The 13,745-nt window shown below is 51.1% G+C and overlaps 1 protein-coding gene across 1 annotated transcript in view; it reads left to right on the forward strand.

The window, feature by feature from the left end:
• The window catches only part of BRD4 (bromodomain containing 4), an 84,140-nt gene that overhangs the window by 56,151 nt on the left and 14,244 nt on the right, over positions 1 to 13,745 (forward strand). The window contains exons 7-11 of the mRNA XM_038567019.1: positions 1,137 to 1,265; positions 7,426 to 7,635; positions 8,839 to 9,038; positions 9,381 to 9,676; positions 10,737 to 10,847. Of these exons, the coding sequence (XP_038422947.1) occupies positions 1,137 to 1,265; positions 7,426 to 7,635; positions 8,839 to 9,038; positions 9,381 to 9,676; positions 10,737 to 10,847 (946 nt within the window). The remainder of the gene's footprint in view (positions 1 to 1,136; positions 1,266 to 7,425; positions 7,636 to 8,838; positions 9,039 to 9,380; positions 9,677 to 10,736; positions 10,848 to 13,745) is intronic.

Below are 13,745 nucleotides of genomic sequence, written 5' to 3' on the forward strand. Positions count from 1 at the left end.
CCCAAACATGGGACAGGGAGGGGAGGGTACAGTGCTGGTGTGCCTTTTTTTTTTTTTTTTTTTACTTTTTAAAAAATTTTTATTTTATTTATTCATGAGAGATAGGCAGAGACACAGGCAGAGGAGAAGCAGGCTCCATACAGGGAGCCCGACATGGGACTCGATCCCAAGTCTCCAGGATCACGCCCTGGATGAAAGGTGGCACCAAGCTGCTGAGCCACCCGGGCTGCCCTTACTTTTATTTTTCAAAGATTTTTTAAAGTTTTTTATTTATTTACTCATGAGAGGGGCAGAGACACACAGGCAGACAGAAAAGCAGGCTCCCTGTAGGGAGCCCGATGCAGGACTTGATCCTGGGATCCCAGGATCATGCCCTGAGCCAAAGGCTGACGCTCAACTGCTGAGCCACCGGGCATCAACCTGGGAAGCATCCTGGGTTGCTTCTTTATTTATTTATTTATTTTTTTTTTTTTTAAGATTTTATATACAGAGGCAGAGACATAGGCAGAGGGAGAAGCAGGTTCCATGTAGGGAGCCTGATACGGGACTTGACCCCAGGATCATGACTTAAGCCAAAGGCAGATGCTCAACCACTAAAAAGATTTATTCATTTTAGAGAGCTTGATGAGCAAGCATGGGGAAGAGCAAAGGGGAAGAGAGAAACTTTCGTAGCCTCCGTGCTGAGCCCAAAGCCCAACATGGGGGCTTGATCTCATGACCCTGAGATTATGACTTAAGGTGAAACTAAGAGTCAACTGGGCCAACCAGGGGCCCCCGCTTGTGTTCCTTTTGACCAGTGTCTTGCCCTGTGTCACCAAGACTGGTGTATGTCAGGTCAGAACTGGTCCCAACCCTCTCCTTACAGGCTCTGCCTCCATTTGTTCTCTGTCCACTTACCCCTTAGCCCATCATAGTGATCAGGGTGGGTGGATTTGGGATGGTAGCAGGGTACTTCCCAGCCCTGAGACTTGCTTCTGAGTGTCTCCTTATCCACTTGACATAGAGAACTAAGGTGATGACCTCTCCTCTGCTCTACTGAGAAGCCATCTTCCTCCTACAGATAGCCCTCCTGGCTGTCACATACCCATTGGAACAGGGGCAGGCATAACCAACAAGGACCTGTCTTATATTTTCAGTCTAAACTGGAGGCCCGTGAATACCGTGATGCTCAGGAATTTGGTGCTGATGTCCGATTGATGTTCTCCAACTGCTACAAGTACAACCCTCCCGACCATGAGGTGGTAGCCATGGCCCGCAAGCTCCAGGTGAGGCTCTGAGGAAGCTCTGAGCACATCCTGTGATAGACAGGCTGGGGTCCTGGGTGTGCCAGGCCTCTATGGGCTTTTGTAGATTTTATTTTTTTCATTTGCTTTGGTATGAGGCCGTGTTGTTTTGAAGATAGACTCAAGCCAGGATAATGTGTCTTTTTACATTGAAATTATTTCATTATAATTAAAGCAGGATAGTTAGTTTGGGCCTTGGGCATCTTGGGTTTTGTTCTGGGGTGTCCCACTGAAAGCCCCCTGCCCTGTACCTGCATTTGGTTGCCCTTGGCCAAGAATTCATGTGCTGTGCATGCCTTTCTACAAAACAGACCTATCTCACGTTGGTGAATGATACTCTTGTAAGGCAGACGCTTTGACACAGCTGTGAGCTAAAGTAACTGCTCACCTGTAGACATTTCTTCACCAGGGCCTTGAAATCTATTGCCTTCTAGCTGTGGAGTGGCTGCTTGTAGGCGTTCCATGAGGCCACATCTCCATCTTGGGTGCCCTTGGGGATGGTGGCCCCTGCAGGTTGTTTCAGGCGGCGCACAATGCATGCTGTCAGGTGCACCTGTGGTTGGGAGGGAGGAAGCGGGTGACCACACAACATGTGAACTAACTTCGCTTTGCTTTATTTAAAAAGGGAAAAATATACCCAGAATTCAACAGTGGTTTATCTTTGGGTAGAAAGATCAGGGGTTAAAAATTACAGAGAATTGGGCACCTGGCTGGCTCACTCAGTGGAGCCTGTACCTCTTGACCTCGGGGTCATGAGTCCAAGCCCCATGTTGGGCGTAAAGATTACAAAAGGAAAAAAAAACTTAAAAATATGGAGAATAAAGTCTGTATTTAGTATTTTTGCTGTCATTATTATTATTATTATTATTATTATTATTATTATTTAAAATTACACATATAATAATTTCCAGCCTTTTCTTCCCAAGACCCTGGATTGCTTCTGCTCTGAGTCAGAGCAGGCCCTGGGCTGGATCACCTGTCATCACAGGGGGTGGGCACTCTGGCTGGAGCCCAGTGCTGGTTTGCACATCTCCTGTCCCACTCCCACCTGGTGGCTGGGGGGCGCAGGGGTGGGGTGATCCTCATACTTGGCTTTCCTAGTTATCTGTGGAATGCTTCCAGGTCAGAAGTGTTTGCTTGCCTTTGGCAACCTGTGAGTCTGTACTTCTCAGGGGCCTCCTGCCTCCAGGTTCTGTTAGCTCCACAACATTGTCCCAGACTGTCATCATAGTGTTTCCTGCCCCCTCACACTAGAGCTGAGGCATGGTCTCTGTTCCTTTACTTGGCCCCTGTCTGGGTCTGAGGCTGCTTTTGAGTCCAAGGATGTGTCCTGAATCTCTTAGGATAAAAACTTAATACTAGAATAAACCTGGCCACTGTTATTTAAATGGCACACTCTGTCTCAAAAATTCTTATAGTTTCTCCTGTTTGTTTTTTGATCTTATTTTCGCTGAGGTTTTCCTTTTTTTTTTTATTTTTCCGGAGGGGGGGTAGAGCTCTTAATTTGGTGTTCTGCTTTCTTCCCAAAGCTGCTCTTTCACTGTTTACTTCTCCATTTCCTATCCTCAAAGGAGCTCAGGCTTTATCATTTTATGGCAATTCTCATACATGGCCACCAGCTGCCAGTGGTGCCCTCAGATCTGTGTCTTCAACCTCCTCTTGTGGAATAGCTTTTGGCCAGATAACTCATACCCTTTATTTTCCCTCATGCAAACAGCTAAAACAAAACAAGTTATCTGCCAGCACCAAGATTGCAATTCTTTTTTTTTTTTTTTTTTAAGATTTTATTTATTCATGAGAGATACAGAGAGAGACTGGGGGGAGGGGCAGAGACAGAGACACAGGCAGAGGGAGAAGCAGGCTCCATGCAGGGAGCCCGACGCGGGACTCGATCCCAGGTCTCCAGGATCACGCCCTGGGCTGAAGGCGGCGCTAAACTGCTGAGCCATCCAGGTTACCTCCAAGATTGCTATTCTGAACTACTTTACTTTAAAAAGAGAAGAGAAAGAATCCTTTAATATATTCTAGCTCTCCATCTCTAATTTCTGTGCTTAGGTGTTTTGGTTTTTCTTCATTTTTCTCCTTCTGAGAGTTACATGAACATGGCCCAAACATAAGGTTTACCCGTACCAAGAGCATTGAGCTATTTTCCCACATTGTAGCCTCTTTCTAAACATTTTTATTCCACATACCAGGCTGGACTGGATGAGGTCCTTGCCCTGAAAGAGGGTCTGTTTCAGGCAAGGGCAGTGCCTGGATGAGCCATTTGGCACAGCGCTCTGCCCCTAGCCTGCTTTGCCCGCCTCAGGGTGTATTGCTGTGTTACTGAAAGTAATGTCACTTCTCCATTATTGTGAGGCAGGTGGAAGTATCGGCTTCAAGTGCAGAGCCAATGTGAAAGGCTTCTTGTCTGGGAGGTAGTTGTGCTTATGGCATTTCAAGCTTTTCCTTCTCCCTCTCTAAGCTTTCCTGAATCAGCATGTTTTAGATGGCTAGATTGTCCAGAGAGGAGGAGGAACAAAGTCCCAGTCCTTGTTTGCCTCTGTAAGAGATGTTAGACCTGCCTCTTCTTAAGTAGACTGTGCCCAAGGACTGGCGTTTACATGGAAAGTTATATGGGAAAGGATCCACTTTGCTTTCCTCTTCCAGTCTCTAAATTCCAGGCCTTTAGAAAACTCACATCCCACCACCTGGTAGCCACAGTCACAGAGACAGCCAGGAGTATCTGGGTAATGGGTTTTCTCAGCTGACCAGTGGCTTGGGCTAAGGCCCATCAACCCACCTGGTGGGCCCAGAGCTGCTGGTGGTACTGTCTTTTACTCTCTGCTCTGTCAGGAAGTGAGGAGTCATTTAGGAAATTTGGTACCGATGTAGATTACCAGAGTCCTATTTCAAAAAAAAAAGGTGCAAATTCAAGGTGGTATGCAATTATTTTTACAGCAAGGAAAAATGAAAATTGCATTGGGATATCCTGCATTAGATCCCAGAGGCAGGAAGCATTTGAGGTGTGTGTAAATGTGTGTTTCTCTGTGTCCACTCATGGCTGCATCTCCAGCACTTGGCACACCTAGTGGCCTGCCACTGCCTGCATCTTCTCACCACCACCCCCATCCTCTGGGCCTTGATATGCCCAGGTATGGCCAAGCCCCACAGCCACATCTGGACTTGGCCATGCTTGACCTTTTGGCACTCCGGCAGCTGGTTTAACTAGAGGGGGGAGAAGGGTGTGCTTCCCACTAGGCTGAAAATGATGCAGCCTAGAGTAGATGACCCAGTGAATATTTCTAGTAAGAGGAGACACATGCTCTGAAACCAGTGTGCTTTGCTAATTGATGCTGAGAATTGCAATGTGGGTGGAGGTGATGGCATGCCAGGCAGAGAAACTCGGTCCACCTGGAGGCACTACAGGCCCTAGTGTGGGAGGCCTGAGACCTTGTTCCTTTAGAGAATACTCGCTGTTGGTATTCACCACCCCTCACCGTCTCTGTCCTCCCCACAAGACCTTTGACCTAGGTGCATCACATTTGGTTTTGGCATCCCCCCTCTTGCCTGGCTCTACACCCTTTCCACCCACTCTCCACTTGGCCAACAGGATGCGCGGCTGGATTCATGTGTCACACTTTTGTCTCCTTTTGAGCCATCTTTGCTGGATCTCTGCAGCTGTTGGCATCATGTCCCCCACTCATCCTTAGTGTTCAAGTTTCTCACAAGCTCTCCACCATCCCTTTGCTGTTTCTACCTTAACACTTACACTTTTCGACTATTTGTGTTCGCTCCTTAAAGGCAGGGAGCACATCTTTTATGTTTACTGTTCAACAGACCCCAGTAGGCAGAACCTATCTCAGCCACTCGGGAAGGTTTTTCTGCAATAGCCTTTGACTCACTGGCACTCAGGCCCAAGTACATTTCCCAGGATGTCCTCCACTGGGGCCAGAGCAAGTGGAAAGAGGACAGGTCTTGCAGCTGGGCATGGCCAGGAAGCCAGGAGCCCCAGCTTGTAGGCCCTGCAATGCTTTCCCAGCTAGCCTGCCTGGATTCCTCTCTTGTGCTCTTTTCTGTTTGTGGTCTTAGGACCTTGGCAGGGCAGGGCCCGAGAATACCCTGAGAGAGGAAAGAGGCCCCAGAGTGATGAGTCCTGCTCTGCCCCCCCACCCCCCACCCCCGACCCCGCATATGCCTTTTTCACAACAGCCACAGTCTGTTGCGGAGGAGCAGGAATGTCCTTGTGGGAAGGATCATGCTATCTGGCAGTTGGCAAGAGAGACTGGGGTACATAGATAAGTGGCACAAGGCAGCTTCCACCTGGTAAAGGCTCACCTCCCCGCAACACTTGAGTACTTGGCTGTACCTGCCACCCTCTTGGTGGGGTCCTGACACATCAGGTACACTCCTCTGTGCAGCAGGCCTGACTTTTCATGGATGCTCTTGTGGGTCTGTTGGTGACCTAGGGCTGCCCATATCCAGGGCACCGTGGGGCCCCTGCTCTGGTGTGAGCCCCTGTCTCCTCTGCAGCCTGGGTAGTGATTGTCTCTGCTCATTCCTTGTGTGTGTGTTCTCCGTTGCTCTCAGAACTGCTCCAGAATTTATTTCTGTATGTATTAAAAAGGTATTACTTACTCTTTCAGTACTTAGTCTAGGAGCAAAACTATTTAGACAGCAAAATCTAGGTCGTCACTTTGCGGAAAGGAGGAGCTGCCTTGGAGGAGGCTGAACTGAGGTTGTCTAGAGGCGAGGGGACAGCACGACAGTTGTGGATGAACCTACTCTATTGCCTGGGTCACCTTTCCAAGCTGCCTTGGGGAGGGGTGACCTGAAGCTATGTTTCCAGAGATAGGAGAGGCTTCTAGGGCCAGCTGTGTTGAGTGTAGTCTGTTTGACACAGCAGCCCTAGAACTGGATTCCACAACCCTCCCATGCCTTGTGGGCTATGCTGGAGTATTGACTCACACTTGGGGAAGGCCCTTCTCTTGTATAAAACACCATGTTGACTAACTTTTTCCAGGCTTAAAGCAGGTCTTAAAATCATGCTGGGAAGCTAGCTCTCTTCCTTTCACTGCTGTCCTCTGTCATCACTGGATTTATGATCACATTGCCCTCAGGATAGGAAGGGACTTGCCAGCTTGCTGGTGAGGGAACACAGTTGGACCGGGCTGCCCAGGCAGAGCTGCTGCCCCCAAGCTCTATGACCCCACATGGAGTTCCATCAGATTCCTGGGTCTTAAAGAGTTGGAAGACGTCAGTCTCCTGGGATGAGATCCCGTGCTTAATAGCTTTGAGGCCTTTACTTGTGTCACTGGTACCTCACCCTCCTGTAGCCTGGCCTCAACATCCCCCACAGTCACTCTCCTATAACTTTTACACTTTGCTGGGCATGCCCTGGAGACACCTCAGCCAGTGGCATGGCTCTACTCGGTTACATGCCCCAGAGATGATATGAGGAGTGGGGAGGTAGATTCAGACCCTTGCCCACTGTAGCAGAGGCTCTGTTGCCTCACTGGCCATGGGTTCTGTGCCAGGCACACTTACCACAGGGCAGGCTTTTGCATGTGCTGTTCCCTTTGCCTGGAATGCTTTCTCAAACTGGAGACCCTACCTCCTTGGAGGAGTGTGAACCCCAGGTGAGCAGAGGCTCCTGTTCTGTTCACTGCCGTTTCTTGGTGTCTGGCCCTGGCATCCAGAAGGCTTCTTTGGGATGTGCTGAGTAAGTACCAACCTAACAAGAGCCTCAGGGCACTTTTTGTGGGTCCTTCCTTTGACCTGCCATCTGATCTGCATTCTCTAGGTAGATGTCCTTATTGAGCCCAGCTGCTTCCTATAACCTGGGCCATACGTACATACCTGGACTGTGTCTCCAGGGAGTAGTGAGTATGTCAGAAACACATTTCTTTTCAAAGTGAAATTTGTGAGGAGTGTTGAAAGAGCTGGCAAGGGGCCTTGGCCCACTCCTTGCCTTAGTGGACAGGTTTGGTTGGGGGTGGTCAGCATCAGCCCAACCCTCTTTGACCCTTCCACTTACCTCCTGTTGAGTCCACCCCAACCGCCAAAGAGGCTGTGGTGATGCTAAGCCACATCCTCGGCAGTGCCATCACACATGCCTGGGCACCTGGGAGCCCTCACGGGCATGGCTTCTCTCCCCCACCAGGATGTGTTTGAGATGCGCTTTGCCAAGATGCCAGATGAGCCAGAGGAGCCTGTGGTGGCCGTGTCCTCCCCGGCGGTGCCACCCCCCACCAAAGTGGTGGCCCCACCCTCATCCAGCGACAGCAGCAGTGATAGCTCCTCAGACAGTGACAGCTCCACTGATGACTCTGAAGAGGAACGAGCCCAGCGGCTGGCAGAGCTCCAGGAGCAGGTAAGGATGTGGGCGGCCCCATTCCCAGTCCCCCAGAATCCATAGACTGGGCAGTCTCCACAAGATGGGAGTTCTGAGTTCCAGCAGAAGCAGAATTCCCACTGGTTCCCTTGAGGAATGTGGGGTTTAGGAGTGCTGGCCTCGGGATGCCTAGGTGGCTTAGCGGTTTAGCACCTGCCTTTGGCCCAGGGCATGATCCTGGAGTCCCTGGATCGAGTCCCACATCGGGCTCCCAGCATGGAGCCTGCTTCTCCCTCTGCCTGTCTCCCCGCCTCTCTGTCTCTCTCTCTCTCTCTCTCTCTCTCTCTCTCATGAATAAATACATAAACTCTTTAAAAAAAATAAGTGTGTAGTCGAAAAATTTGTGTCTAACTTCCCAAAAAAACTTAGCAATAGTCTATTCTAGACCAGAAACTTTATAACATAGTAAACTAATACGTATTTTATAGGTTACACGTATTATGTACTGTATTTTTTTTTTTAAGATTTTATTTATTTATGAGAGATACACAGAGAGGCAGAGGGAGAAGCAGACTCCATGCTGGGAGCCCAGTGTGGACCTCGATCCTGGCACCCCAGGATCATTCCCTGAGCCAAAGGCAGTGCTTAACCACTGAGCTACCCAGGCGTCCCTATGTACTGTATTCTTAACAGTAAAGTAAGCCATTAACAAAGTTAAAAAATGGTAAGAAATAGAAGATACACTTATAGTACTGTATTGATTGGGGAAAAAAAGCCACGTGTAAGTAACCTGCACAGGTCAAGCCTGTGTTGTTCAAGAGTCAGTTGTACATATATGGGGGTGGGGAGACATGGCTGTTCTGTGGGCAGAGGTGAGGCTTCTAGATCCTTTCAGTATCTGGAAGGAGGTGCCTGAACCAGGATGTCCATCTCTCCTGTGGCCCTACAAGCCAAACATCAGGACCTTAGTACCTAGCTTCTTAGGGACCCTCTACTGGATGGCTGTGGAGCTCGGTATTGGTCAGCTTGGGCAGCCCCTCTAGCAAGGAGGGACACTGGCCACCCTTGCAGTCTGTGTCCTGGGTCAGCATGAGCACTTTGAAAATCTGGTGAGGCAGCAGATCACAAGGCTGAGGGCCAGCCCCCTCCCTGGGCTTCCCCTTTCCCTTGCCCCCTGACGCTTAGAGGTCCACACAGAGACCAGGATGATGGGTGTGGGTGTCTTGCTTGTCTGCTCCACAGCTCAAAGCCGTGCACGAGCAGCTTGCAGCCCTCTCCCAGCCCCAGCAGAACAAACCAAAGAAAAAGGAGAAAGACAAAAAAGAAAAGAAAAAAGAAAAGCACAAAAAGAAGGAGGAGGTGGAGGAGAATAAGAAGAGCAAAGCCAAGGAACTTCCTCCCAAAAAGACCAAGAAAAATAACAGCAGCAACAGCAATGCGAGGTCTGTGCATGCCCTAGTCTGCCCTGGGTGGGGACCCTTGCCTGCCACGGTGGGTGGGGAGGCTTGCATCTCTACCTTTTCCTCTGGGATGGATCTTTGCTCTCCTGTTTTTGGAAAGGGAGGGAGAATAGTAGGTAGCACAGAGCAGGAGGTGAGGATAGGGCATGGTTTGCAGCCTGTCTCCAGTGAGTGCTCCCGAGAAGGTGCCAGCCTCCCCTGTGTTGCAGTGAAGGTCCTCTTGGTGGGAGTGTGGAAGCCATCCACCTAGTCCCAAATGGAGGAATGGGTGCCTAGCTTTCCCAGGACACTGTTCCTCACAGTGTCTGCATTGTCCCTTCATAGCAAGAAGGAGCCAGCGCCCATGAAGAGCAAACCCCCTCCTGCATACGAGTCAGAGGAGGAGGACAAGTGCAAGCCCATGTCATACGAGGAGAAGCGGCAGCTCAGCCTAGACATCAACAAGCTCCCTGGCGAGAAGCTGGGCCGTGTGGTGCACATTATCCAGTCTCGGGAGCCCTCCCTCAAGAATTCCAATCCTGATGAGATCGAGATCGACTTTGAGACTCTAAAGCCGTCCACCCTGCGAGAACTGGAGCGCTATGTAACCTCTTGTTTGCGGAAGAAAAGGAAACCTCAAGGTGCCCTTGGGTCCCCCAGGGGCAGGGTGTATTCTCAGTCCTGGCCGCCCTGGCCTTGAGAGAGGAGGCTAGCCACAGTTTACTTTTGCCTTCCAGACGTGGTCCTCTCCCTGGGCAGACTGTTTTTCCAATTACAAAAGCTGTCTTTGGCAAAGAAATCTCTGCGTGGGGGTGTGTGTGACATCCCACCAGACCCTGGGCTATGGGTTCCATTCTTGGCCTCCTGGCTGGTACCCACCTGGGGCCCCAGCCTTGCGGTGCTCTGAGCAGCCCTGTTCTCACCCTTGCCTCTGAGCCTCCCTCAAAGCCAGCCACTCCCACCCTGCCTCCACCTCTTTGCAAGGAGGATAGGGGATGGGGTTGGGGGCTAGGAGGAAGGGTGGTAGGTCAGCACTATCCCTGCCTGCTGTTCTGTAGTTCCACACGGCCCCCTCCATGACAGTCTGCCAAGCACCTCTTTCCTATTAGAAATGCCTTGTCACAGCTTTTGCCTTGAGACCAGTAGGACTTAGGATCCACATCAGATGTGGTGCATAATCTCTTTCCCAGCCCGGACTGCCTCCTGGGGTTCTTGGGCACCTCCCTGGGGTGCTGCACAGTGATGCTGTGCCCTCGGTCTATACACCAAGGTCCTTGGAGACTCCCAGGGCTCTTTCATGTCTTTTTGTCTGCTGTCATGTCCCCTTTGGATCCCCTTCACCCACTGCCTGAGACGTAGCTAAGGGAGGCCCAGCCTAGGAGTCTCTCGTGTTGGGGAATTCCCTCCTGCTTTGTCTTGTACTTTGAGGAACCCAACACAGGGTATTTTGCAGAATCGGAGGGGCTTTGAAATTCTGTTATTTAGCCAAGTTTGGGCTGGTGTATAGTAGGCTAGCAGCTTACCACCGGGAAGTGTGAGACTGGAAGGGACTCTTAGCAGCAGCAGCCGCCGCCCTCTGGCTCACAAGGCACCAACTCTCTGCTGGCCTTTCTTACAGGCATTTGGGATGTGTGCATGGCTAACAGCAGCCTCCTAGGTCGGTGCCCTACCTGACTCAGTCCCTGTTGCTTTTTATTACAGCTGAGAAAGTTGACGTGATTGCTGGCTCCTCAAAGATGAAGGGCTTCTCGTCTTCAGAGTCGGAGAGCACCAGCGAGTCCAGCTCCTCTGACAGCGAAGACTCTGAAACAGGTTAGGTGTCCTCCTTCGTGTTTCATTGCATTCCTGTCTGTGTTAGGCTTAGTCATATGTCCGGGCTGCTAGAGACCAGAACCTTCTGGGCCCTCTCATCTTAGAGGGCTGCTGTGGTAACCCTCCACATGGGGCAGTGGGTGGCCCTGTATCCTGAGGAGGAGTTGCTCGGGGTATTGACAGTGCATAATACAGGGGGAGGGGCTGGAGAGGACTTTGGGTTTTGGGGCCCAGCTGGTATCATTGACCTTAGTGTGATCCTGCTCAGTCTTATGGTCTTCCCGATGTCACAGTGGCATGCAGCATGGCTGTTTGAGGTGATACGCTTTTTTTTACCAGGTGTGGAGCAGTCTGCTTCCGGCTCTGCTATCACCCCCCCAGGCTCAGGGCATTGCCATTCTTACCGGAGGGTGCTCATAGCTACATTGGCTGCTCCTAACTGTGCATGCACTTGGACCAGCGTGTCCTACAACCTCTAACGGTTCCCCTCTCCAGCTCCATGGACCTGCATGTGTTTCCCTTGGTGCCCCAGCAGAGCCCACTGCCCACCAGACAGCAGCTTCAGTGTGGAGGATGGGAGCAAGTAAGGGCAGGTGGAGATGTTCAGAGCTGCGTGGTGGTAGGGATTGTGCATCCCTCCAGATGCATGCTCTCCTGATTATTCTTGGGGAGCAGGCAGATGCTCACACTGGGCTGGAGGAGAGGCTAGAGAAGTAGCCTGGCAACCAGCCTGGCGCTGTGAGATGGAGCTGGCCATGTATGTCTGGGTTGCCCCTGGGCAGGTCTAGCTCCATCAGCTGAGCATCTACAGACCACTGGGGAACCAGGTCCTGGGGCCTTAAGTTTGCACCTCCAGGCAGGCTGTGGTATGTGTATCCACAGTGGGAAGTGTGTTTGGGCAACAAAGACCCCTGGTATTTTCTTTCATAGACCTTTCTCATCTCTGGCATTTTATTCTGATTGGAAATAAATAACAAACCCCACTTAATCAGTTCATGAAAGTAATGTGATCTGATTGTGCCAAGGAAGTGTGAGTGAGGATCACTCACAGCAGCTGGGTGATCCCACTCCAAGGTGTTTGCACACACAGGTCCTCGGGTGGGCTCAGCCTGCATCTGTTCAGGGAAGCAGAGGACGACAAGAGGGCTTGTCACTGGGCCTTGTCACTCTTCCTCTCTGCTTTTACAGTAAAGGGCACCAGGCTTCCCTAGTGGGTAGGAGGCTTACCTTGGGGTGGGTTAAGAGCTTCTCCAGGACTCCAAATTCTGTGGACCACCTCATTTCCAGTGGGCTCAAATGAGATTCATTAAGCTATATTCTGTATTTATTGATCTCCACTGTATGCAGAGACTGTTATGGGCAGTTTACTGTCCTGTCTCCATCCCTTGCCTTTTTTCTTCCTTACCAACCCCCTCCCCAATAGTTTTTTAATCTATCAACCAGCAGGGGGCGCCACACCCCATGCTTGTTTGGAAGGGCTTGGTGCTGAGCCAGGGCCCACTGCCCTCAGCAGGATGAATGGCGATATTCTTGGGCTCAATTAGCATTCCTGGTGGCCACTGACTTCTCACTTTCGGTGCCAGCCACGCCTTGGGTTTGCCTTTGCTCTGGGCTTTTGCACCTCCTGCAGTTCCTAGCAGGCTGCTCCTACTAGGCGTTTCACAGCCTTTTCTCCTATAAGGCCAAAAGAAAACCCCAAAGATTGGAATTGGCAGGGGACCTGATTGTTACAGTGCAGTTTGACTGAGGGTAGATTGCTTTGACCCAGACGTGGCACCTGATCGTCAGGTCCTGATTGTGAGTCTTTAACTGTGGCCTTCATACCTGATCCCCAAGCTCTTCTTTGGCGTATGTTTGCTTGAGGAGGGGTTTGTTTCTCTTGGGCTCTGAGTGCCCTGCACCCACTTCCTCCTGTGTTCCGTGGGGTAGCTGTGACGGCATCTCCAGCAGCTCTTGACTGCTGAGATTATTTTTCCCTTTTTGTCCCCCCTTTGAAAGAAATGGAAAGATTGTGCAACAAGTAATCTGAGATTCCTGGGAACAGCTGTCTGGGCGGGAAGGAGGGTGAGATTTACAGTCTCTGAGCCGCCGGCCTGCAGGCTCCCAGGCTCCAGCAATCCCGCCCCGGTGGCTTGCTCGGCTGCTTCCGGCTCATCCCTCTTTCCAGGCACCCTCCCCACCTTGAGTCTTGTGAGGCTCCCATTTGTCTTCAAAGTCTTGGCTTTTCCTTTGCCATATGTATGCACTGGGGAGCTCTGTTGTGGGTTGACTGGGTGCTCCTATTCTCAGGAGAGAACCACCCTGTGGGTTTGTGCCCTGGGGCTCCGACCCTGTCTCCCCCAAAGTGGGAGCTGAGCCATTGAATGCAGCTATCCCCCACCCCATCCCACACGCTTCCAGGGCAGTTCCTCCAGCAGCTGCTCAAGCTGGGTCCCTGGAGCTAGGCAGCCCTGATGTCTGTGACCAGTGGGGAGAGGGCAGGGAGGGGGGGCACTGAAGGTATTTCATTTGGTCTTTGGGGGCTTGTTTTGCCCTCCTTGTTCTTGTGTTTCCATTTGGACTGGAGCCGAAATTCCTGAAAGAGCCTATTTTTGTCACTTGTGCTAAGGGTTATTTCTGCTGACAGGGCCCAGAGATATGAATCACCAAAAGAAACCAAACAGAGGCACAAAATTGGGGGTTGGTGGGGGTGGGAAGGTTGCATAGGTCCCTCATGACCAGTCTTCATAGATAAGGATGCTGTGGGCTCCTCAGGGCACGGGGCTGGTCTGTGGGGCCAAGCTGTAGTTAGGGAGGTGGTGTGCCCACAAATAGGGATTGGGGGATGGAGAGATGAGGAGGTGGGTTGGACTTCCCTAGTTCGGTTCCCAGGCCACCATGTGTTATATGTCCTATCTC

This window comes from Canis lupus, chromosome 20, assembly GCF_011100685.1.
Source record: "Canis lupus familiaris isolate Mischka breed German Shepherd chromosome 20, alternate assembly UU_Cfam_GSD_1.0, whole genome shotgun sequence".
NCBI classification, from domain to species: Eukaryota; Metazoa; Chordata; class Mammalia; order Carnivora; family Canidae; genus Canis; species Canis lupus.